At 42.7% G+C, this 26,559-nt stretch overlaps 1 protein-coding gene across 1 annotated transcript in view; it reads left to right on the top strand.

The window, feature by feature from the left end:
* LOC118795494 (collagen alpha-1(XI) chain-like) overlaps positions 1–26,559 on the top strand; it is a 101,327-nt gene that overhangs the window by 8,738 nt on the left and 66,030 nt on the right. Inside the window, exons 2-7 of the mRNA XM_036554018.1 lie at positions 270–434; positions 2,330–2,543; positions 6,234–6,396; positions 19,811–19,936; positions 23,047–23,151; positions 23,816–23,920. Coding sequence (XP_036409911.1) covers positions 270–434; positions 2,330–2,543; positions 6,234–6,396; positions 19,811–19,936; positions 23,047–23,151; positions 23,816–23,920 — 878 coding nt within the window. The remainder of the gene's footprint in view (positions 1–269; positions 435–2,329; positions 2,544–6,233; positions 6,397–19,810; positions 19,937–23,046; positions 23,152–23,815; positions 23,921–26,559) is intronic.

The following is a 26,559-nucleotide window of genomic DNA, read 5'->3' as shown; positions in this document are numbered from 1 at the left end:
GGTTACCCTTTATATAATTAGCATTATGGGCTCTTTGTGGTACTGTGTGTTTATTATACTGGTGCTGCTCTGTATGCATCTGGCAGGTGTACTGACAGCAACTAACAGGTCAAAAGTGAAAGCAAGAAAGAGCCAGTATGGCATTAATGAATAAGACCACATGCTAAGTGTAAATGAAATGCATTGCAATGGGATGCTGACATGCTTGTGCATCCAGCAGGGATGCTAGTTGACCATTAAACCTCTGCGTGTGCTCCTTCCTCCCGCAGCTGAACCAGTGGACGTGCTCAAAGTATTAGAATTTCACAACGCCCCTGAAGGAGTGAGGAAAACGACAGGGTTCTGCATAAACAGGAAAGCGTCGCGGCCGGACACAGCCTTCAGAGTGGGAAAGCAGGCGCAGATTAGCGCCCCGACCAAGCAGCTCTTCCCAGGTAAACCTCGTCCTCACTCCCCCCCCCCCCCCCCCCTTGGCGAGATGCTCCCAGCGAGATGTTTTTACAGGAGTCCTAGTTTTTTTAATTGCCCTTGTCTTGCTGTGTAGTGCTACCCTTTCTGTCAGCATAGTGTTTCAGTGTGAAGTTTTCATGACCTAGAACTATGAAGTTGGCAGGAAATGCAGAATACAGCTGAGTCTCCTTTTCCTCTCCCATTTTTTCTCTCTCCTTCTTTTTCTGAATACACAATGTCTGAGTCATAGCTGTGGGGATGCAGTGCCCAGCTCTTGATGTTAGAAATGAGCTGATATTTATTGTTTTAGGAAGGAGTCCATCAGGAGGGACGGAAAGGTCTTTGATAATGTTTCGTTTGGGTCAGCTACTGTCTGAAGCTACTTATTGCTTTCCGCCAAACGCAGCCTGTATAATAAACAAGCGGAGATAGAGGGTAAATAAGGATGTTGCTCATTACTTGAACAATGCAGTCTTGATTACACTGTATCAGGCACTGCAGAGTTATTTAACCAAGTTCATTTCCCAGTGCTGTTACAATAGTATTTTAAAGATGGTCTGCTGCAGTGATTGCATATTTTATGTTATCTGACCAATGACATTTGACCAATTGTTTTATCAGAGTTTGTCTGGCAGTGTTGTAATATTAGAATAGGTCTCCAAGGAGGCTTTAACTTTAGAACTGAGTCTCCTACATTTTAAGTATGTTTTTAATGGCAGGAAAGATTGTTAAAGTTGTTAGTTGTAGGCTTGATATTTTTAATAGCAGAGCAAAGGTCTCCTCTCTCTATAATAGCGGCTAATGCATGATTACTAGAAGAAGAGTGTCACGAAATGAATTTTCTCAGCGTGTGTTGTTGGTCGCCTTCCAAGTTGGCCAGACTGCAAAGGAAAATTGAAACACAGAATAGCAGGAGATTAAATTAACAATTCCACTTCTGTGATTTTTGGCACAAAGCAATTGCCCCAAACCTGTGTGCCTTTAAGACTGGAAATTTCAGTAACTAATACGTTCTCAGCAATGACAACAACAAAAAAGTTTCCCTTCCCTTAGGTGCCAGAAGTTGCAGAGTCTGGGGAATATTTCCTCTCCAATATTCCTACTTAATTTCCATTCTTCAGACACCAACAGTGGATACAGTATGTATGTATACTGTATACATAACATCTGTTGAAATCATTCATTGCAAGAGGCACTGTAAACTTTAAATGTGCAGAAATAAAAATAACTATAAGGAAATAAAAGGGGCGGTATCACATGGTAAGTTCATTTTTCCTCTTTTAGGACTGGCCAGTTACTAGGCCTATTCTTTGATTTTGGATGAAACAAGCTGTTTTAATGATTTTTGCTTGGCTGGGATTTTTTTAAATAAGCAAGCAAAAGAGCAGAGAACAGTTGTATTTCTTAATAGGCTCACCCTGTGAACCACACTCTACCCCCTTCGACATGAAAAAGTCACAAGTTCAGCAACACTTGGGATGATGGAAGTAGAGTCAAAAAATCTGTTTTTATTATTTAAAAAGTGTCATGTTTGGAAAGCCTACATCAGAGGGATCTCTACATCAGAAGGAAGTTGAAACACAGCAACAGAATCTTTTGATGGATCACAAAATTAGTCATATTATACTATAGTCTGTTAACCAATGTCATGTATTAAAGTGGAAATTAGTTATTCAAATGGTCCAATGCTCTGCTTTTAGTCTTGACTTGTGTGTGCTGTTAGGGCTAGTAAGGGGTGTTGATTCACAGTTGAGGAACAGCAGTTGTTCAAATGAGTATTCAGATAAGCGCAGACATTTGGGACAGCACCGAGCTCTAGCAGGTGACGTCCCCTCCCACATCGGAACGTTGACGTGGTTGCTGTTCTTTCCTGTCCCAGGAGGAGTGTTCCCTGAGGACTTCTCCATCCTTATGACCATCAAGCCCAAGGCAGGGATCCAGTCCTTCCTGCTGTCCGTTTACAATGAACAAGGCATCCAGCAGCTGGGAGTGGAGGTGGGGCGATCCCCCGTCTTCCTGTATGAGGACCAGTTCGGCAAGCCCGCCCCCGAGGATTACCCTCTGTTTCGGACCCTGAACCTCGCCGATGGGAAGTAAGTAAGAACGGTTTAAGCCCGCTAGGAGCCTCCGCCAAGGCCAGCATGCAAATGGCGTTCAGTCAGATGCTTTACCTGGGTCATGCTTCCTCATGGGGTTGGGAGAGTGAGGCTTTATGAACCTCATAGTGGGTGTCACAAATCAATCAGAAATCTTTGCTATCCATTTCAGAACAGTATCATCTTTGAGCCGCTGATGTACATGTTAGCGCTATCTGTTTTGAGGTTCATGAAGTCTTACTTTGCCATGATGGCTTTCTCATAGGGCAACCCTGGGTGCCTTCACAGTAGCGGTGTCAAAGCACCAAGTTGCTTCCTGCAATTTGTTTGCCACTTTGTGAAGTTGCCAAAATGTTAACATTTCTTTATGCCCTCTCGTTTCCTCTAGCCACGATGCAATGATGCAATGGTGCAATGAAAGCATTAGCTTCACTTCCGTGGGTGTTGCTGGTTATTGTCGTTAAGTTCAAAATTCATACAGATTGTTGCAAATTTTTTTTTGATGGAAAAAATTCTTTGGATGGGGTCATTCATCATAGATCTGTCACTTAAATTGGGTCAACTCCCATACGTTTTTTTCCTTTCAACTCTTATGTGTCTACTGAAGGCTCCTCTGATTGATTCCTTGCCTAAAATCATCAATAATAAGAGATTGCTGCAAGGACACTTTCAACTATGGGATTGTCACATTGCATTTAAAAGACAGAAGCATTGTGTGGGTAGGCCACAGACCTCAGAGGACCAGTTTCCATTCCATTGCTCTGAAGTGAGGTAGGGGATCTGAACTTAGTCACTTCCTGGATTACCACAGCTAATATGGTTCCATGTCTAGTTTCTTGTTTCCTGTCAGTTGAAGCAACAGGGCCTTGAAAATCCTGGATTTATCATTCAAGGCACAAGCTTAGTAATAAAAACTGGAAGTCTGGAGACAGGCAAGATCAAACAGGCTGTAGTGTTTTTGTCAGCATTCATTGCCTCCTTTCTTTGTTAATATTCTCTGCTGAAATTTCTGATTGCTCCAAAACCATGTCATGTGTTGTACTTGTACTTGGGCTGTTGATATACGGTATTTCAGTTACATAAAGTGAAAAAGCTGTAGCAGATATTTGGAAAAAGCATTGCTTTTATCATCGAGTTTGTGTTACTGTGCAAAAAAACCCCTTACATCAAATTAGAAACATTCATTTAAGACATCTTTTAAATTCAAGACAGGATCTCCACAATAACTCTGCAACTCTGCCTTAATTTAGTTCAGAGTGCTAACAATAATTTTGTTTCAGGCATGTTTTGGCATCCAGAAGCACCACACGGTGTTTAATGTTTATTACCTGATAGAGAATGAAGGAGATGGGCAGTTTAATTTCACAGGACCCTGAAACAGTGGCTCTGAGACAAACTGGTTTGTTTGTACTGCGCTGCCTGTTGGCTGGCCAGTAGTTCCAGCCGTCCCGGTGAGGGTCATAAAAGCATTTTAAAAGGCTATAAAATGCACGAGCTGTAGTTTATTCAGTTCTGAAAACTTGTGCCATTCTTTTCATTTACCACCATTCCTGTTTTATATTTACCATCCGGCAGTGGGTCCCAAAATAAGATAAATAAAAAAAAAGTCAGCGACGTGTTGCAGGGCTCCTCGTCTCCTGCTTCTTAAGAGTGTATCGTCGCCTGGGCGGCGATGGCACACACCATGTCCCAGCTGAAGTGGCACTTTCTGAAAACTGGGGCGATCTTCTTACCCCTGTGCGCTGCCCTGACCTGCCGCATATAAAGCCCTGCTCTATGTAGCGAGCCGCAGTGTTGCGATGTGGCTGAACTCCAGCATGAGGCTCTCATGCCAAACTGCCCGCCTCCCTGCCAAAGTAATCCTCATCCCTGAATGAATCTGTCCAGCTAGCATACATGACATGAACGTAGCAGGTTGCCATACCTTTGCGTTTCACAAGACAATGATCTACATTCTCGCTTGTGAAACATTGATCTCAGTGTGTATGATGGTGCAACACCCTAAAGCTTTCATACCACAATTTCAAAGTAGCTGCGACTTTGTTCTTCATTTCTGTGCAATGAGCCACACGCTCTGGAAGAAACGGTGGTGAATGCATAAAAACATTTACATTAACACATCTTTACCATATTATTACCCGTCTACCCTGAGCTGTGAAGTGAAGAACAACAAACAAAAGAAAACTGAAAAGGCAGAACCCAAGAACTCACGGCCTTGCTCTTGTTCTTGTGGGGAGGCCAAAATGCCTTCACAATAGCAAGTCAGTAACAGATCTTTGGTGCAAGACAAGAGGGAAAATCTCCAACAGACAAACAAACAATGGGCAGTAATCGCACATGTGTTTTCCATTGGTGCAATAATGCTAAACAGTTTTCATGAAAATGGACCATTTAGAAGTGTCCTTCGTGCTCTTACTGACTGTGCTGGTATGGGAGTGCCCTTGAAGCATTGTATTTAAATCTACCAGACAGCTACGTTTTAATGTGGCAAGGCGATTATGTGTGGCTATACAGTGACAGCCCATCTCAACATAAATTTACAACATTTTAGAGGACAGCGTGCAATAAGCAAAACAAACATGAGAAACAGTTTCAGTTCAGTAATTTATTAAACTGTCAGATCATAATCTTACTCATCTGTCTCCGATTCTCCTTTAATTAGAAAAGAGTGTGATGCTGTGCTGTTAAATACAATGCATTTATTGTGCTGAGATAAAAAGCTGCAATTGAACAGTCTGAGAATCTTTTCCTTTTCTGTAGCCATTGCCAAAACACTCATTCCCAGAGTAGGCTCTCCTTGTTTCTCATGTAAATTGGATGACCTCTAATCCTTTAAGCTGTTAAAACCTCACCTGGACTGTTGTATGTCTGGAGTTGCCACAGATCATCGCGGCATTTCTCTCGAGCAGCGTAGCAGTTTGGCATGAATAGTTTACATTACTGGGAAAAGGCAATAGCTATTTAGAAAAGAAACCCAGGGATTTTTTTTTAATCCAGTCAACCAAGCATAGATCAAGTTCATGGCCCTACAAGGCAGATTTGTGACTCCTTAGTGTGACAAACTGAACACTTTGCTGTAGTTGTGCTTTTGCACATAGAACCACTAAATGTATATACATTTCAGAGTGGGTTGTCTTTCAAAACATTTTTTTTTGTTTTATTTGAAGGTGATGTATGAAAGGTTGTGATATTTCTGGAGTGGGAGTCCTTATGTTTGTTGAACCAAACCACTTCAAATCTCCCCCATAACACACTATACAATAAAATAAACAGAAACATGTAGGCATGGCCTTTTAAAAAGATTTTTCTTCAAAAGCAGTGAGCGTGCCAGGTTTACCCTGTAATGTGATTTTTAAAAATATGTATTTCTTCAGACTCATGCACTGACATACTCACCACAATGTTTACTGCATCTGTCATGCATAATAACACAGAAGGAGGATTTATTTTCGCATGTAATGTGTTTAATCTAGTGTTACAAAGGGCCAGCGCGCAAGGGCAGGAATGCAACAGCATACCACCGGTTGGAGCGTAACACGTAAGCGCGGTGGCCAGTTGCCCTGGCCAGTAATGTGCTAGCATCACATGTGGGGCTAGTTAACTCTTTGTCCCAGGTTCCTGCAGAGCCTGAAATTCTCACCACCGCTCTCTCCCCCTCTCTCCTCTCCCCTCCCCGTTCTGAAACAGGTGGCATCGGGTGGCCATCAGTGTCCACAAGAAGACAGTGACCATGATCGTGGACTGTAAAAAGAAAGTGTCCAAATCCCTCAACCGAAGCGACCGCGCTGTCATCAACACCAACGGGATCACCGTGTTCGGGACCAGGATTCTGGACGACGAGGTCTTCGAGGTAAGACCCTGCAAATTCCACTCGCACTCTGCCCATTTTCAAATATGTCACACGGAAATTCACCCTCTCATGGTGTGTTGAAGGAATTCAGATGCAGACGTTTGAACTCACAGTCTGATGGCAGTAGAACAAAGAAGGCATGATGAATATTCTACTGTGAGCTTACCCCCACTTCCAGTTAGCTTTACGGCATTTAATCCAGCCACCGTAATATCATAAAATGGGTGTGGCACTTACGCAAATCTTGAACATCGAATGATGTAGACCTTGGGAGATAATTTTATGAACATATAATTCAATAATAAGTGTTACTTGAATTTCAAGATCAACCAATCAGAATCTTGAATGCATTAAAGTATTAGGTGAAATTTTGCTTTTTGTAACTATAGAACATACAGCAGAACCGACAATTGACCATATACATTTACAGACTCTTATAAGAATACAGCTTCTGACAGCACTGTAAACTCTGTTTTAAATGCAGTTCATTGCTTTTTGCTTGTGTTGGACATTTAGTAATTTTTGGGTTTGTGGAAGAAGTTGTGCTGCTTCTGGTTAGTTCATCATTTCAGATGTTTGTTTTTCTATCACCACCAACTGCTAGCCTGGTGGTAACTCAATATAATGCTACACTGAAAAACGGAATATTATTTTATCGTGCATAGACACAATATAATAACAAGGAAAAGTTTACAGTAAAGCTTTAAACACTGTGATTCTGAGGCTGTCAAACAGCCAGCCCGTAAATGAAAATGCCAGCTTCAAATGACTCAACCATTTTTTGAGATGTGGTAGTGGTGGAGACAAACATCTGCTCTTTCAGGGGAAAAAAGGCAGACATAGAAATATATGTGAAATATAGTACTTCCTTTTGAATACAGATCACTTGTTACTTTAAGGCCTTTTGTTTAAACAACTACAGCAGCATGGTACAGAATTTATTAGCTAGCTGATCAGGAACATGAGGTACTATCTAGTCTTCCTCTTCTTCTTCTAGAACTAACTTAAACTGTGATCCTATTGTATTATTCATGCCATAATGCTTTTGAAGAAAATATGCTTTTCATTGAGAAATGCTATCCTACTGTAATAAACTGAATTATATATATATATATATATATATATATATATATATATAATAACAGATGACTGTATTAGCAGGAAATACACTAATAGTGTTAATGGTTAACCGTTAATGACCATCTAACCAGAGAAAAAAAGTGCTTCATGTCACATGCTTTCCAATCAACGTTTCACAAGCTAAAATGCAAATTCATCCCAAAAGTCACTTACAAATTTCCCCCAACAGAGTGTGGGTGCTAGTGTTTGATACCAAATAGACTGGAAGAGGAGTAATAGGTATTAAGTAGTAGGTTGTATATAGTAATAGGTTGTATATAATAATAGGTAAATGATGTAGCAGGAGGGGCCTCTTATTAGCAGCAGCCAAACACTAGGACCCAAACACCCATACTAAAAGGGCCCTTCCTTTAAGTTCTAACAAGGCTTTCCTGTGCGTGCTGCTGTGCCAAGCAGCAAAGCGCACTACGTTGGTTCACTTCCAAACAAATGTGTTCACCACTTAGCAGGCCACTGTTGAGGTTGTTGAGGGTTGTTGTGGAAGACTTACAGGCAGATTTTGTCCACCTCATTTCGTAAACCACAAAAAAATATTTCATGCCCCACAAACCATTACCTGCAGGCGGTGATTTGTTACTTGCTGCAAGTTCTGTCAACAATAAAGAAACTAGTTGCACTGAAATTTGATGTGACAAGACAAATGCTGGGATTGTAAAGAGTACATATACAATGCTTTAGTAAGATGCATTGTTAAACTAGAGAGTTATATAATAGACTGTGTCCTAACTTTTTAACGCTTTGGGTTAAAATGGTTGATTAGTCCAAATCGATTAGTGAATAGAGGCCATGCAGAGAGTTCAGTTCAAGCCAAAGATGTTTTAGAGTAAACCACTTCCCATGACTCCTAGCATACCTTTAGTAGTTCCAGCTCTGTATTTAACAGGACCTTGCCCACAGGACCTGGTTTTAATGTACACACGCAGTTAATAACTCTTACCCTCCCACTATTGTGCTGGGGGTCTTTAAAGCACTGAAAACTATGTGCAAAAAAACGCTCAGCATAGCTGAATGCTAACTTGCAGTACAATATGTTGTTAGTCTGCTTTGAAGCACAGAGGAGGAATTCAGACTAATGAGAACAGGCTGATAAATGTTTGCCTGCGGGTCGTAGATGTCTCGAAACCCGCTACTTTAGCAGCCACATGTCTGCAGGAATTAAGTTTTTATCTGGCTGAGCTCTCATATCTGTGTCCTTGTGAAACTGTCTTTTAAAACTCACTGCATTATTAACGGACATTAAAATTGCAATCAGCCTTGTGAGTTTGGTACGCAAAATGATCAAAATAGTCTATCAAAAAATGAAGTAGTTCAATGGGGTGGACACAATGGGTTTAGATTGAACAAGGGCCTTGGTTTGAAACAGATGGGGAAAATGTTAAGCCTTCTTCTCAGTATTTATTATCAAATGTTTACAGTGAAAATAATGACATTAAAAATATGGGCTTACAGGGCAATGTATGCAACGTGGAAAGAGGGGAAATCTTTTCTGGGTCAAAAGTGGGCTATATTATTGCCTTGGTTTGAGTAATTGCAGTGCATTAGCGGCGACGTGTAACCGGAAACCATTTGTCTCTAGAGCTGAGCGTCCCTCAGAGATTTGGTGTCCGTGGGTATTTTTCCGTGGTGGTGACCCGTTTCAGTTCAGCTGTTGGGAGGTATGTCGTCTCTGGGCATGAAATATTGTGGACTCCCCAAGGTGAAGGGGGCTTGGACGCCTGCAAATGAAGCGCTGCTTAGGAATGACTCAGCTTTCTGTGTCTGGCTTGTTTCGACAGACAGCCCCCCCCTCCCCCAATCACAGACTTAAAACCACTTGAAGAGTTGTCCTCTGATAAAAAAAAGACAAAGAAAGAAGAAACAGCAGTTTACTTTACTGTTAGCATTTAGCATGTGTAGCTGATCAGAGCTTCAGAGAGATTAAAGGCTTGTGGAAGAAGTCAGTAAGTACTGGGAACTCAGCCTAAGGGAATGGATTCAGATGCGTGCACTCTAAGGCTATGCAAAATTTATAACCCAGTCCAGGTTTTGCCTAAAGTCTGTTTAGTAGAATTTATTGTGTCTGGTCTTCTTAAAGTGATGATTTCATGTCACTTTGTCTTTGAATTATCAGCTGAATGGCTTACTCTTCTTCTCTGATACATTTACTGTCTGTGCCTTGTTCAAATGTAGTGTCTCTTTCTTTCTACAATGGGTTGGAAGGCTCCAGAATTGAGCCCCTCCTGGGCACCCAGCATCTGTCATTTTGCCAGCTCATCCATATGACATCATCTCTCTGAACCGACCAATAAGCATGAGCTCTCCTTAACAGGACTCAGGACGTGATCTAGGTTGGGTTCGTACCTCCAAGGGCTCCAGTTAGGCCAATTTATAAACGAGTCTGTCCAAACATTTTCCCTGGGGTTTAATGCGTCATTGAAAAACTCAGGGTACCTTTGAAGGCTGGGGGAGGCCTACTCTCCTCTGAGCATACTCTCATCTTAGCACCATAAGGGAACTTCCAAATCAAAGAGTTCTGTAAAACTACAGTGGAGTTTCACACTCAGCTAAAGCACATGCTATTTATTTATTTAAAACAGAAATCTGCCAGTGTAAGAAGTGTGCCCCTTCTTTATAGCAAGAGAGTGAAGAGAGCATTGTTTTATTTGCCCCTCTTAGGCCCTTGTTTAGACGACTACAGGTGGTCATCAGTGCATACTGGATTGACACTGCAGTGGTTCCTAGAGAGAAAGTCTTTTTTCCTAAGCCATAATTATTTTCCCCTGTAAAGCATGAATGATTTTGACTTATTTGTTGCAGGTCATAGTCTGGGTAGTTGCAAGAGAATTGTGACCTACCAAAAGTATTGGAAAAATGAAGTCTTTTTACAGGGGAATGAAATACCGAAGCAGATGTCGTGTTGTGGGTAGCGGACTAAGGCCTGTTTGTAAAATTGCAGAGTTTTCGAGTGTTTGCTGTCCATTTATTATTACCTAAAATTGTCTTGTTCTGTGTCCAGGGTCCACGAAGCCCTGTAAATGCAACCGCCTAAGTGGGTCCAAATTTGAACTTTAATACCTCAGACAGTAGCCAGAACTGTTCTCTAGTAAATGGCAAACAGTTTACCTTACAATTACCATATAACATATCAGGCTAATTGAGTTAATGAACTGAAATTAAAATGAACCCCTGGGGATATGGCTAGATGTAACATGCCAGCACTAACTTAATGGCCCTTACAAAGCAGATTTATAAATGCTTGCATGAGGTCAACCAAACCGTTTAACTGTTTTTTTAACCCCCCCCCACAGAACCACTCTTGAAGCCTTCAAAGGCTGTAGTTCCCTATTCCACTCTGTCCTTGCTTGTAACTCAACATGGAGGGGCAGCGTTCAAAACGAAGGGCTCTGTCAGACTCAATACAAAAGTGAGAGCAAGATTCTTGTTGTATTGTTGTTTAGGAGATGCTGTTATCCAGAGCAACTTGCACAGGTTAAAGTTTTGTCCATTTGTACAGCTGAATATGGACTGAGGCAATTTTTGACTAAGTGCCTTTCCCAAGGGTACAGCTGCAGTGCCCCAGCGAATCAAACCAGCAATCCCTTGGTTGCGAGCCCTGCTCCTTCCCACTACACCACATGGCTTCCCAGTAGTTGAAGACGATTCCAGTCTAACGTATCCGAGCTGACACCACATCTCGGCTACCTGGTCCCATTTAGAGAAGCGAGCTCTGAGGGAGGCGAATAGCTGTGGTAACACAAGAACGCGTTGCACCAGCGGGCCGCCTCAGACATCTCCCTCCTCGGAAGCGTTTGCACGCAATGCGGTGCCGGCACGACAGTCACATCTTCGATCACCGCAAGCGTTGCGATAATCACCAATTAGCACTCGCCGGGTAAACATCTGTCACACATTACGGGGGTTGGAAACAGTCTTGAATTGTGTTGGGAATCTCCAAAGCTGTCAGTTTTGATTAACGATAGTCAGTAACACGTTTTTACTCGTGTTGCTCCAGTTCTCGGACATGGCGCTGCAGGGTCTAAAAATCCCAGATTGAGAGCGCTGCCAGGATTTGCTTTTTATTAGACGATGGTTTTCCATTCCATCCATGCAGGAATGTTCGTGACACCATAATCCCACAATCATATTTTTTTCTGTTATTATTCTGTAGTAGTGTTATATTTTCCTATACCTGTTCCTTTTTAAGAAGTGAAAATGTCTGATGTCTCTGGATTGTTTCTCCAGTGAGCACTTTCACCTGCCGCACAAAAGCTCTAGGTGCTCAGCTTTCGGTGAAACTGGCGCGGCCTTCATGTAGACGAAACTGAGTCTGCCACATGACAGGGAAAGGCCTCCACATACTGGCGCAGAACAAAGACATCTGGGAACCAGCAGTCAGCGCTTGACAGCTTGTTTGTTTGTTGGGGGCTGCTAATTTCTGTCAGTTAGCTCCCCCACTGTGACACCTCGGCTCGGCTGAACAGGCTCGCGGCTTCAAACCAGGGTCCGTGGCGCGGCCGCGTCATCGCTGCCGCTAACGGTGGCCCGACGGGTCAAGCAGGCACACGGGCGATGACATTGAGGTATGATCGTTAATCCGTTGTGGTGTGTAAGAGTCTGCCCTCCTCCCTCCCCCACACCACTGGTGACGCAACTGTCCCTCACTGAACCCCGTTAGTGTTTTTGGGGCGTGGTGTCAGTTTTTAGGTTTCTAGGTCTAATTCAAAAAACTTTTAGAGGTAGCTGAAAGTGAATGTGAAACCCTAATTGCATATCATACATGACTGTGGATTTACTATTGGTAATTTTTTTGGAAAAGGACATGAGGTGCCCTATAATTGAATGTTTCTTGACAGTCTGAATGGATAACCAGGTGTCTGGTCGGTATGGTGGGAGTGGCTGCAGCAGAGGAAAATGTGATTGCAATGTGACTTCTTTTCTGGCTAAGAGGCCCATGGCTGTTTTAAAGATACCGCGACTGATGCGGGACCTGGATTGTTTTTTTTTTCTTTTTTTTAATTAAACCCACGAGACGTACCGTTTTCCTTTCCTCTCTCTGTTTCGAAGGGGTCCCGTTTCTGAGAGCGCATCCAGATTGGAAACAGAGAGTCTGTGTGGGTCCCCCTCAGCTAGCTCTCTCTCCTCGAGGATGGGCTCCAGCACCCCTCCCCGGCGTACTCAGCCTAGCAATGAATCACAGCTGCATTTAATGTCTTCACCAGAAAAATAATAGCACTCGCTAAATGATGGCCGTCTGGCCCGGGATCAGGTCGGGACCACTTATCGCATTCAGCGTCAGGCCCATACGGTGGGGGCACTTTAACTCCATTTGCGCTGTTGTGAGTGGGACGATTGCAGTGATAGCCATGCTTTCGTCGATCAGTGGTGTAGTTTTTGGATAATTTTTTACACGTTTCCAAAAAAAAAAAACATTTCGTTTATTTCCACTTTTCTGTTATTTTGGAACAAAAAATTCCAGTGCATGGCGCAGGTCCTGGTTTCAAAGTACATCTGACAGCGCGAGCCTTGCACTGTGCTCCATGAATGAAAGCCTTTCTATACCGCTCTTCCCTTCTTCCCTCCCCCACGTCCCCCCTACACCAGCGCCCCATGGAGCCAAAGCCATAAGACTGACTATTCATCAGTCCCTGACAGTTCATGTCAGACGCGTAGATGTTATACACCCCCCCAGACCCTCACCGCCCTCAACCCCACTCCCTCCCCCCTGCTCTGTCTCCTACCCTCCTGCTAAACATGTTTTACTACTTAAGGGGTCCCAGCAGAACTATAAGGTATCGCTTGACTCTTTTCAGGGGATGTTCACCAGGGCCTTTTGGTGGAATTCAGTAGCCGCGTTAAGAGAGAGGGGGGAGGCTGAGAAAGAGAGAGAGAGAGAGAGAGAGAGAGAGTTAAGGGAGAGGAAGACTGAAAGAAAGAGGGAAAGAGAGAAAGAAAGGCTGAGAGAGACAAGGGAGAGAGACTGAAAGACAGAGGAAAAGAGCAAGGACGGCACAGAGAAAGAGAGAGAGAGAGGTCGAATGAGAGAAAGAGACGAGAGAGGGAGAGAAAGGAAGGCTGAGAGAGAGGGTGAGAGAGACAGAGGTAGACTGAGCGAGAGAGAGAGAGAGAGAGAGAGAGGATGTGGAGAGATATTAAAGTCAGAACTGGCTATGGAGGTATTGCTTTGTGTGAGCCTGCCTGGAAACAGCATTAATATTCAGCCCGCAGATGGCATTTGTCTGCCCTCAATACTTAAAAAGAAACGTTATCCCCTCTATGCCCACAAAGGCCGCATTTGATGAAAAGCTGGAAATCTGGAGAGCATTAAGTGCGCTTTTTTTCTGCATTCACCGGGGTTGCTCTGCGTTCTCGCACAGGTTGAGAACAGTGATCGGTTGATTGCGTGCTCCCGCCTTCTGTCTGGGTCGCAGGGGTGTGTCTCCAAGATGGCTGTCTCGCAGCCGTGAAAAGGTGGATGTTTAACATACAAGATTTTTTTACTCATTTGTAATCAGTCCTGTGATCATTCTTATGCACAAGTCCAGAATATTAACAATGATAATAATAAGTATTAATACTGTTATTACTATTTTTCTTATTTTTAGTAGCGGTAGTATTGGTATTATTTATTTCTCGGATTGTCTTACTGAGAGTGACATACAAGGCTAACATGGCATGATTCATTAAATACGTATCACAGATGTGATCAGACTTACAATGCACAAATCAGCCAACATCAACATCTGGTATATCCAGCAGAAAAAGTGTGCTAAAATAAGGAAAAACATGTGCCTAACAATTATACTTCAGCACAGCATAATTCCTTTATACTGATGTTCTATAAAACAAGTGGCAGCTTAAGTAATTACTCAGTGCTAAGCAATGATCTATCACATCAAAGAAAATGAATCACAGACGTGTGTGTGAAACGTAAAAAAAAAATCTTTAAAGGTCACTCAGGGCTGTCTCTTGCTAAAGAATCTGCATAAATTATGATTCTCATTTAACATGTAGCTCTAATTGAATCTTACCAGGCACAATGGGTCTTAAAAAGCTAATTTATAAAGCCCTGCTGCATCCAATACTTTCCCTGGGTTTCAGTTTCTCATAGTACCCCCAGGACCTTTTTAAGGTCAAAGGTGAGCCCACACTGACTTAGGCCTTTAATCTTTTTGTGTTCATCACAGCAACTGTTTTGTTTCATGTGGTCCAATTATTGCTTTGGAGTGTGCTTTAACGTTGAAATCAAAGCTTCACATTGGGGTTTCGTTAGAGAAAACACTGCTGTGATTAATGTCTGTGAGTTTGCATTAAGACAATTGGTAAGATCAAATGACATTTCCTTATTCACACGTGGAAACAGTGCTTTGCTGAGCTGTGGTCTGTCGACCTTGGTGTCAGGCAACCTTCCATGACCAGACATGGTCAATTAATGCTTCCACCCTCCCCGCCGACCTCATACTGGTCAAATTAATACACCACATGGAGCGCTGCAGTCACAAAAAGGTCATCTTGTTCATCATATTAATGTCACTAATAAAGATGAGTGGAAATGCCATGTGGTTTTGAACATTCATGGCTGTGATGAAACTCTGGCTCCAAACAAAGTAGCTGTCGATGTTGTGTCTGTTTTCGCCTCCCTTCACGATAAATATCTTGTGGCTCCTGGGTATGTGATTTGAGTCCTGATATCAGAACCAGACCATCCTGCTCTTTTAACTCCCCAAGGGTGTTGGTCTGAAAAGTTATCACTAGTTTACCTTCCACTTGTTATTTCATATGCATGTATCAACAAGAGCTTGAAACTGCTTGTAAATACCAAAATGGCATATTTGAAAAAAAAGACAATGGAGAACATTTCATTGGACATCCCAGCAAGGATGCAGCCTTTACCTGGCTGGATTATAAGCTCTTGTTATGTCCAATCAAACGCTCACTGAGTTTGCATTTACCTTTATCCAGTGAAGATCCCCAGGTGCCCTTTATCGCGCATCTGATCTGGCGTCTTCGGCCCACCTGACAAACTGTGGAGCTCTCCATCTGTAAGACTGCGGGGGTATTTTCCCCTGACCTCGACCCCACAGCTTATTGCTGAAGATGCACTTCAGAGGAGCGTTAATGCTTTCCAGGTGTTCACAAAGAGTCAATGACTGAGGCGTCCCACCTGGACAGTCTCTCCAGGTGTTGAGGAGCATGTGCAACTGCCTAAGGCCCAAAGCAGCATGACATGTTATGTACACAAGGCTACTGTCTTACAGAACATACTGTCACATCACTGTTAGCTGTGCAGACTACAGAATGAAAAAAGGACTACACTTTTTCGCACTGTTGGGTTTCTTCCTAGTTTATTTCTTGGCTGTTTGACCATAGGTGTGCAGTATATGTTGAATACTTGCTAATTTTTGGCTAGCTTTGGTTTTAATTAGTGTAGTAGGTAGAAGGGTTTAGTGTCACAGGGTTAGAGGTTCAAATCCTGGCTGGCACAGTGCAGGGTAATTGGGTCTTATATGAAAATGAAAGCTTTGAAGAATGGCCAGGATACAGCTTATTGCTAAAATAACATTATCGCGGAATGAACACATTAGACTGCCCCTCACCTGACAAGTAGGGCCAAAACAGTCACCTTTGTACTCTATGGTGATGCAGGAAATTACATCAGTATTTCATAATGTCACTGCGTGTCATCAACAATTTGCCATGGTGCTGCCTTCATGACCGCGAACCTGTGGTGAATGAAGTAAAACGGGGTCCGTTCGAGGTCAAGTGCTCGCTGTGGGACGTAGAGGTGACAAAATTACGCAGCGTGCGTCAGCTCCACTAAGCCTCGGGTTTGATCTCGCTAATTTCCCCCCCAAGCCTCTCTCGCCAGAGGCCACATGTATTTAACATTGTCGGTGCCGTGCCAACCCTGGATTTCATGGTCTTATAAACACTTGAAATGTTGCCCACTTATAGGCGATCGACTGAAGTGGGGCCTGTGAACACTAGCCATTGTGCTAATCCAGCACTTCTCATGTGCGCCATGTGCGCCTGGTAATTTTCTACTTCTGCTACGTATAATAATGCCAAAATCAATACAAACAAAGATTTCAACCAGGCAGTGATTTATTTTCGCATTTCTGTGTTCCCGTATGTACAGTTGTTGCCAAGAGTAACTGATGCGTGTGGGGTTATTTTTTTTAATTCATACAAAATGTGCCCTGTGCTGTTTAACCTAACCGCACTAGCCTGCCAAGCAAAGAAAAATGTTCAGACTCCCAAGAATGTAAAATGTTGGGAAATGTAGTTAAATCAATGGTGACATGCAAGGACATCAAAAAAGGACATGAATATGCAGGAAACATATTTATGTAGAAGCATTTTTGAAGAAGGGGAACAGAGGGTTCTCCACATGAACTGTGTGATCAAAAGAGGGAAACTGTAATTGCTAACAGTCGAAAATCACTGTGCTAAATAACCATTTATGAAATTAAGAAACTGGGAGGGTTCTCCACAAGAGCTGTGTGATCAAAAGAGGGAAACTGTAATTGCTAACAGTCAAAAATCACTGCACTATATAACCATTTATGAAATTAAGAAACTGGGTTTCTCTGAAGCCGTTTTTTATTTCTCATAAATTGCCTATTGCCAGGGCATTTAAAGTAAGACCCGGCCGTCAGGCTTCTGAAATCGCACCAGCTTCTGCGTCTCAGCGGGTGGGGAGGCCGCCCCCCGAGACACAGACCCAAAACCTCAGAACACAATGCAACGGGCTGTTACTCATTGTGTCGGCGTTTGTACTTTACTGTACGCATGTGAGACATTCCTGAGATAGCCGCTGTTTAAAAAACGAACTGTCGGGACCTCAAAAAAACAGATGTTTTTGGTTGGGTCGCGCATAGAGCACTCAGCAAGTTGGAGCGTGCAACCCGCCTCTCTCCCGTTCTCTCCCGGGCCCCAGTCACCCCCTTGCCATTTAAAGTGAAGTGCCTTTTGGAGCACACTCAGCACTTACAGTATAAGAAGATAAGGCTGCTTGTTTCCGTTATCTGGAAGCAGATTTATTCCTTAGCATTTCCCGCCAAAAGTGTAGCTGAGAAAGCCGTGAGTGTATCATCAAAAGCATTCTCAGGAGTCCTCAGATCATGCCAGAGAGGTTGGAGTCCCAGAAAGCGGTATGAATAATTGCTGCATAATCGTCTGAGGCCAGTGCGAGCTTCATTCTGGGTCTATCTTCTCTGAGGACTGGGTTTCCGCACGCTGGCCGCCCCTCGCGTCCTCGAGTGCAGACTGCAGTACAAACGAGAGCAGACGTCAGCGCGGTTTCATCGCCATTGAGCGGAAATAGGCCAGAGGAGCGAGGAGAACGGTGTTGAGAACCACTCCACAATAAAGTACAGAAATTTGGCTTCCGCTCACTTGTACTGCTTTGCATTTTGTCTTTAATTTACAAGCACGACTCGGGCAAGTGTTGTTTCCTCCTTTTGTCACCAAATTCAAGCTTTTGGTGGAATTAAGATAAAAGAAAAGGGTGAGCACTGGAACTGATGCCCATATTGGACACTCAACCATAAGAAAACAGCTCACTGAGATTAGACTGGAAAGATGCCAGTGCTATTTTAGCTAGTTTAGGTACTTCTTTATTTTTTAGGAAGTATGTAAAGAAACACCTCAAAGGGTGTCTTTCTGTTTCGGTCAATAAATTTGTGACCCCTACTCAAGTCATAAAATATTAGTGAGAAAAAGAAAAAAAGGGAAATAGCTTTTTAGCTGAATGGAAACTACTGTTGGGTCAATTTTTTCTAATAGGTAAGGGTAATAGGTAATAGGTTCTATTCTTAAAGATTGTGAGGTTGTAAATCTAAGCGGACTGCAACATAGAGGTTCGCAGAAAAGGACTCGCCATTCCCCTGGCTGAGACTATAGGGGACACAAACACTGGGGTGATGTACGTCTGTTTACTGGCCTGTCGCACAAATATTTAGCGGACACTCTCTCGGGGCGTTTATTTACGAGGCACCAGGTAGCGGAAAGGAACACATCCTCCAGAGAGATACGCTCATGCTGAAGGAATCCCTGTTGCTTTGTATCAGTTACATTTCTTTATTTGTTTCCATAGGGCCACCCTGCTCGTCTTCCGTCTCCTTCACATGGTGTCAATTTGTGGCGCTGTCTTTTTTATGGCACGGTGTTCCATAGCGTGAAATAACGAATGCAGGTCAGCTAAGGTTTTCCTGTGGTCTTGCGGCAGTAGTTAACATTCTCGGCAGCAGCGGAAAAGAGACCGGTGCAAAAATTCCTTGGGATAAGGCCGCACAAAGAGCCCTCGGCTTTAAAGTGGTGGGGGGGATTGGGTGGTGGTGGGGGTGAATTTCTCCTCTCCAAATGTTCATGAAAACCAGACCAGTTTGGGATTTTTCACATAAATATGGCTGCAGTTATTTATCTTTGCCATTCCATTACAATTAAAGCACAACTGCGCTGTGAAATGTGACTCTGAGTCGTTAATGGTTGTGGGAGGGGGTGTTGGTGGTGGGGGCGAACGCAGTGTAGTGGCCTCTGAGTTGCAGACAGCCCCCCCCCCAAAGTGTACACTTGAGGACATTTCTCAGCTGAGACCGGAGCTCGCATTCTTTCCGTGGAAGAGTGGTCTCCGCCCAGGTTAAACAGGAGCTGATGGTCATGTGATCTTAACATGAGGGTCCATTATAAAAAACAGAATATGGTGGCAATCTTTACACCACATCTTTTATTTCCTTATGTAAATGGAAGAGAGAAATAAGTGCCTAAAGAATTGAGGTACAAATCACTGAGTTCAGAGCCAGTTCATATTTGCACATGCTGTAATGTGAGCAGACATGGCTTTTATGTGTAGTATGGATCCGTAGATTCATGTTACCTGACAGCTGATAGCTTTGATTCTGTTTGTGCTCAAGAGCCTTGAAATGTAATGTGGGTTGATTTGTCATCATTTACATTTAATGGACTTTATTAATATTCATGATGCAGCAATAAATACAGATTATAAAGAAAAAACCTTTGTATAAGATTACCATAGCCTTAGTAAGATTTTCTGGTCAGTACCGTCTTCCGAAGAGGCACTGAGATAAACATCAGTCTTCTGAGGCAATATCATCCCAGTTCAATAAGGAGCGTGACGGGTTATTGATAGACTCTGTGGATTCACTGAGCTCAGATTCAATTCTCTTATTGATTGGTATAGATATTGCTTCCCCCTATACCACTGCAAGCATCATTGAAAGCCGTGTTGCCACAGCGATGGAAGATAAGGCACTAATGCGATGTGGGGTTTTTGTAGGGTGACATCCAGCAGCTGCTCATCGTGGCCGACCCCCGGGCAGCCTACGACTACTGTGAGCACTACAGTCCCGACTGTGAGACCCCCCACCGAGAGACTCCCCAGGCTCAGGAACCAGAGGACGAGGTCAGTATCCGGGCCCCAAGAGAGGCCTGCATGCGCTGCCATGTAAACCCCCTTCCCTACCTCCCATGAGGCCCCCCGTTTCCTGCCGCCCTATAGGCCCAAAGCCTCTTAGCAGGCACTTTCTCAGCCAATCACTTTGCAGCACAGATATCGCCAGTGGCAGGAATTTTTCTCTCTCTAAATGGCTTATGTTGTCAGATTTTAGAAGAAACAACTCATGTTTACCACTATTTGATAACTCAGAAAAGGCCTCTGTTGTTTTATGATGACCTTATTTTGTTACCCTGATACTAGATAACAATGTAAGAGAAATCCTATCTAGAAAGAGAGAGAAAAAATTGTGTTGATTGTGGAGAAGAGTCCAAGTGTGGCAGTTCAACGGAGTAAGTTGCTTTGATTATTTTAACAAATGTTCCTTGCCCTTTACTTCATTTGAGACCTATGATTTTATGACTGCTGGCAGATGGCTCCTGCTGCTTAGGTTATATGATCTCAGCGGGTTTAACTTAGTAGCCGATTTCATAATCAAAATACAGGACATTTTGCCCATCCATTTGGTATTCGTATTTCTCTGGAAGGCTAACATTTTCCTATGGTATTTCACTAAATAGCTGATGAGCTCACTGTGGAAACATTTTTTTGCCGTGAAGTCTGAGCCCGCTTTGGAGTCGCCCGTGATTTATTCCACTAACGACTTCTGCAGATTCTTTCCTCGTCTCTGAAGGAAACTGTGGCCCATGGCTCTCCAAACCCTGTTAAATCAGAATACCTCAAATGCATGGTTTCATTACTGCCAGAAAAGTGCATCTCAAGATGTAGTGCATTTCAAGGTAATCAGTGTGATAATGCCTGAGTGTAAAAATAGCTACAGTACAAAGCAACTACTCCTATAGATTAAACTGCCATTCCTCAGTGTACCTCAGCAAGTAACAGGATGTGACAAGTTAATCTGGTTTTGACAGGTGACCTCCCGTCACAAGAGCGCCAAATAAGATCCATGGCACTGTCGCAATCCGAGGCGCGCGCCCATGCTCGGAAAATCCTTTTGTTTATTCAGGAACTAAGGATCCCTGCGCAGTTTGTCAGTTGACCGAAGAAGACGTCTCCCGTGGCTTTTACGACTCGGCCTTAAACTTTCTCCAATGCCTTCCCATGAGGCCTTGCGGCACAACGCCACATGCTGGAGCAATATACCTGCTAACACATGTTAGGGAAAGGAGACTGGGGGAGGAGGAGCTCTTATTATTGCAGTTTGATATTTATGACCGTCATTCAGCAGTCCTGCCTCTCACTGCGACCGTTCTTAGCCGGGCACATCCAGTAACATAAATTGACATGGTCTGCCGGGCTGCCTCTCTCTGTGGCTGGTGGAAGGCGGCCAGCCAAAATGGACCCTGGGCCCTTTTTTTTTATTAGCTCAGCTGCTGCATCGGAGCTAATATTTATCCACCCAGTGATGGATGTGGAGATATCAGGGTTGGCCTGTTAACTTAATCTGCTTCGCCTTTGTTTTGACTGCTGCTGTTTTTTTTCTTTCAAATTAAATGAAAAAAAAGAGAAAAAAGAGAGAGACAAGGCGTTCTAGTCTGGCTGCAGCAAAACATTTCATCATTCCTTCTTCGCAAATACACAAATTGGCTTTCGCTCTAACAAGAGATGATGCATTTGTGATATGTTTAGCTTTGGTGCAACCTTTTACTGTTATTGAAAACAACAAAATTAATCTACATTTAAAAGCTGTATTTTTGCACTTTTTTTAAACTTTTGTGCAAGTTGTTGTACTTTTAGCGTATTTATGTGCTGTCATAGCTGCTGGCCATGTTTAACCAATTGCTACCCCTGTGAGGCCATAGGGGTTCTGCCACAAAGCTAACAGCAATGCAGCTACTCTGAAGTAACGGTACACTAAAAGACAGCCGACAGGCAGGCACCTTGTCTCAGTTAAAGGGCTGGCCTGAGCCACATCATTTTGTTTTTTTATTTTCGCCCGCCACATATCCTGTTTAACATTGGCCGGGAGCAGCACTCCGCGCGCTGGCCTCGGTGACAGCCGGGGAGGAGACGGGCACCAGGCCTTCCGCGGATCCAGTGACACTACACGCGCAGAAGCCCAGAAATCAAACGCTATAAAATGCGCGGGTCGTAAAAACCAAGCCCTTTTTAAGAGTGACGTTCCAGTCTTTATTCACAGCTGAAATCTTCCTGCATGAAATAGTTTGTTATTTCTATCACGTTTGCAACAGCTTTTTTTTTCTTGCATTTTATTATGTCGTTAACACCTAACTCATGCAGCTCTAACTCATTTGAATTTTCCTTATGTTGTGCACAATGTTATCATTGTGTATGGGTGGATAATAATGACTGAGATGTCAGTATGTATGTGAAGTACTGCTTTGAGAAACTATACTGTTTTTGCAAAGTAGTGTTCTTCTGAAATTGAACATATTTGATTGTCATAAATAAGTACATGAGCATACATATGTGTGTGTGATGATTAAAATCAAGTATGCAACATATATGAGAAAATATGTATTTCACGCATATGTGGTAAAATTCAGTATAAATTGTTTTTAAAAATCTGTATATTGAATGTATTAAAGAAGCAAGAACAGCTATGCTAGCACATTGAATTGAATATATTTTGTAAAATTTGGAATATTTAAACATAATAATAATAATAATAATAATAATAATTTTTAAATACTTTTTTGTAGATATTCTTATTTGCTGTTGCAGCTCTATAAGGTCTTCCTGAGGGCAGTTTAATGAATTCTTTGAACAGGGGATGTGTAGACATGATTTGATGAGCTTTTTGTCTATATGTATATAGAAAATAAATGTATTTTGCATAGGTTTTTGAATGCATATTTAACCATATATTGGCATACATGAGACCTTTTAATATGTTTTATATGCAATGAAGTTGCCTCTTGTGCTTTCTACAGAACATTTTACTAAATTCATATTGAAAGAATGTAAATGTCTGTAATATGTCTGGTTGGTTGACATATTAAAGCAACCCGTTGTTGGGTTTGCATTTACATTTTCAATCATTACATTTCGGTTTGTGCTAACAATGCTATGCTACATTTCTTTCCTCTCTAATCCAGTACACTACTGATGACTTAGAGTACAGTGAATTCTATGACTACAGTGATGGAGAACTAACTCAAACTGAGATTGCCCCAACTGAAGACGCCTATTCTGAAACAGAGGTAAAAATATTAACCAAGAAAATGTGGTGTTTTGCTGTCAGTCATCATGGGGCTCACTGGCCCCTCCCCCTTCTCCTGTGTCCACTGTGTGTGGTTTGTCTCTGTGTCTGTCACCGCTCGGCTTCAGGCTGTAAACCCGCCCTCTCTCTCCCACTGGTTGCCACAAAGCCTCTCTGTATCTCTCAAGTGGGAAAACACCAGGGAAGCTTCCTTATTCATGTCTTTTCTCAGTCTGCGTCATCTGTTTTCACCTCTTTGTTTATGTTTTCTCGATGTCATTGATTTGTTCCCCGCACTTTTCACAGATGATGAAACTTTATACGTTTGGGAAAGTGAAGAGAGCGAAAACTAAATCAACTAAGTCTATGGCCAAACCCCTAAAGGTCACGTCAGATAAAAAATTAGGCGCTAAGAAGAAGCACACGAAGTCTGGCCCCCAAGCTACTGCACCGCGCAACCTAAGGGTAACGATAGACCAGACGAGCACATCGAGATCTTTCCTGTAATAGTGACAGGAAACTCTGATGAGCGCAACGTTCCCTAACAACCCCCCTGTAGACCAGCGTAACACTACTAGACCCTAGCAAATAACACTTGTGTTTTTCTGTATTAACACTTTTCTTTGTTATTCTTCTTCTCTTCTCTCAACCTGACGTGAACTCAGCTAAACAATGTAGACGGAGAGTATTATACAGAGAGCGAAACTGACTACGCAACATTAGATGAAACTCAGACACAGACTCCTGTTGAAACGACTGGACCAAACCAGGTAAACGCTCCACTTTTTTACTTTGCCATGTGTTATGTTTCAAATCCAATGAATACATTCACTCTGGTACTTGCCCCAGGAGGACATGGAGGAAACATTGGACAGTCATGTGACCAAGGAAGTATGTGGAATGAAATGACAAAAACAGAACAATTCAAGGAACTTGTGTTGTTCTTTTTTTTGGATGTTTGTTATTTTTCATCAAATGTCTGTCTTGGATACAGCTCCAACAGTAGATTCCTATTGTGTGTTATACACCATAGAGCAAAAACAAGGTGAATGCTGCATCCTTATTCATTTTGCTTACTTAGGGCTTATTTAGGGCTGTCTGTTCATTCCTAAAAGACACATTTCATTCAAGTGTTTTCTGTAATTTAAATAGATTACCACATTCATTTAGCCTAGGAAATACGGAAATAGAATATGCAAGATAGACATAAAACATTTACTAGCTATATGTACATGTCAATGATGGGAAAGGCTGCAATTCTGTGAAACTAGTCAGATGGGCCATTTGAATTCTTTAAATGTAGCTGTTATGTTTGTATTTTACTTGGCTGGAAAATGTGTACTTTTCTGTTATGGTATATTTAGCTACTTTAGGCTTTTATCCCGTTGAACTGCTGTGTTCTCTGTCTTTAATTATGAGAAACAGATTTAAAATGAGCTTTAGTTTTTTTTTTTCACACGTGGGTTTTTGTTAATTATAGAGACAACCAAGGTCATATGGTAGAGCTGAAAAAAAGTAAATTCAACATGATAGTCAAGGACAAAGTACAGAATGGATTGACTAAGACAACAGTGCATGCAATCAAGGAAGAGGAATGCTCACTAAATATTCTCAAAGAGAGAGAATGCCCTGCCAGCCTTCCCTGTTAAGAATTTGCTTCAATATTTTCTGGGGAAACTCCAATGGGTCTTTACAGGTGGGCGGAGCCATATGACAGCTGTGGAGGCACATGCCCTGCAGTTGGGCCAATCATTCAGCCTGTCACACATATCCGTTGTTCACAGTGATGCCTTATCCTATCCAGTTGGGATATATGAAGGCAATTGCAATCCAAGCACTGGAATATGTGGACAAGCCCAATTATATGTGCAAATGCTGGTGTTCATTGGACTTCATTGCTTATTCCAATTGTATTGTTTATTTTACGGAGGTAAACTTAGACGTATGATGACATGCAGGAACAGAGACCCCCAGTCCTGATCCAGCAGGGTCGCGGTCCAACACTCTTTCCCATCCAGGATTAAATTAACCTTCACCCTCCAGTCTCTCCACTCCTCCTAGTTTCTGAGATATCGATGCGTGAGTTGGCATGCAAGGGACCTGCTGCAGAGAGTGACATCACCCCCTCAGAGCCGGCGAGCGCGATTGGCTCCTTTTTGGCGGAGGGACCTTGGTCTTTAGCCTGGCGAGCTGTCTGAGTCTCTTGGCGCGCCGTGCAGACGGTCCAAGGCTGCAGTTTGAACACCTGCATTGGGCCTGCCTCTGTTACATCTTTTATATGACATTTAAAGAGAGCTGGAAAGCCTGCTGGATTCAAGCCCTCCCAGAATGCACTGGAACTCCCGTGTGGCATAGCGGGTTTTAATTAATCAGAACCATTTCCCTGCTAAGTCAGATTGAAGAATGCTGAACATTATAATGACAGACTGTATGCCCCTCGATTCACATCAGTGACCATTCACCGGTGAATAAGTCACTTTTGAGCTTCACAGAGACCACAATAAAGAAAACAAAGCTGAAAGCAGTTTAATTGTCTGTGACCGAATGAATAAAACTTTTGGATGGTCTCCCTTTGTTTGCTTTGAGAATTTGGCAGTCACCTTACCTAATTTGTGTGCAACCTTCGCATAAATTGATCGGTAATTCAAACCTTTCTGTTAGAAAGCAAAACAACGTGTTTGAATGTGAAGGGAGCCAACCATCGTATACCTAAAGGCAAAAAAGGGGTTGTGTTTTTCAAGGAGAAACTAGTCTCCAATCTCCAGGATTACTGAGAGAAAAATGCCCTTTATTAAGAGCTTACTTGTTCTCTGCTTGAAGAAAAAAGACGTAAATCTAGCTGAATGCAGCCTTACCCATAATCGACATGATTATCCAGGAAATCTGCGCTGAGGAAACACTGTCAGTGAAATACCAGGGCTACTCAGCAACGAAGTTAGGCGGTGTGAAGTCAAGTTGCAGTCCATCCTCCAGTGAGATGTGGCATCAAAGCAATTGTCCCTGCTTGGTCGCAACTCATAGATCTTCTATAGCAGCTTGATTTCATAGCTCTGACACAGAACGGTCATTTTAATGGAACTATGACCAGTGTTGCAGAAGGCTTCGGCAGCTACCTGTGCCACAGGTATGCCACTCACCATAGATTATGATTGGGTGTAATGTGAAAGGCCATTTGCCGTGCAACTTGTATGCCGGTGAAAAAGCCTTGCATGGGCGTCCCTCACGTTTGGCGTCTGCAGTTGTGAAGGTCACCCTGTCACATTACACGCTGCCAGTAGCCTAAATCAGTTATGCCTTTAAGTGTGTTTTGAGGTGTGTCAAATGAGTATTGATTAAAATTTTGTAAATTTATTAATGATTTTCTGAGTTACAACAGAATAGTTTTTGCTAAAATGAAAAGCAATTGATC

This window comes from Megalops cyprinoides, chromosome 20 (assembly GCF_013368585.1).
Source record: "Megalops cyprinoides isolate fMegCyp1 chromosome 20, fMegCyp1.pri, whole genome shotgun sequence".
NCBI classification, from domain to species: domain Eukaryota; kingdom Metazoa; phylum Chordata; class Actinopteri; order Elopiformes; family Megalopidae; genus Megalops; species Megalops cyprinoides.
The sequence above is the reverse complement of the archived record's forward strand: the minus strand, read 5'-3'. Positions and strand labels throughout refer to the sequence as shown.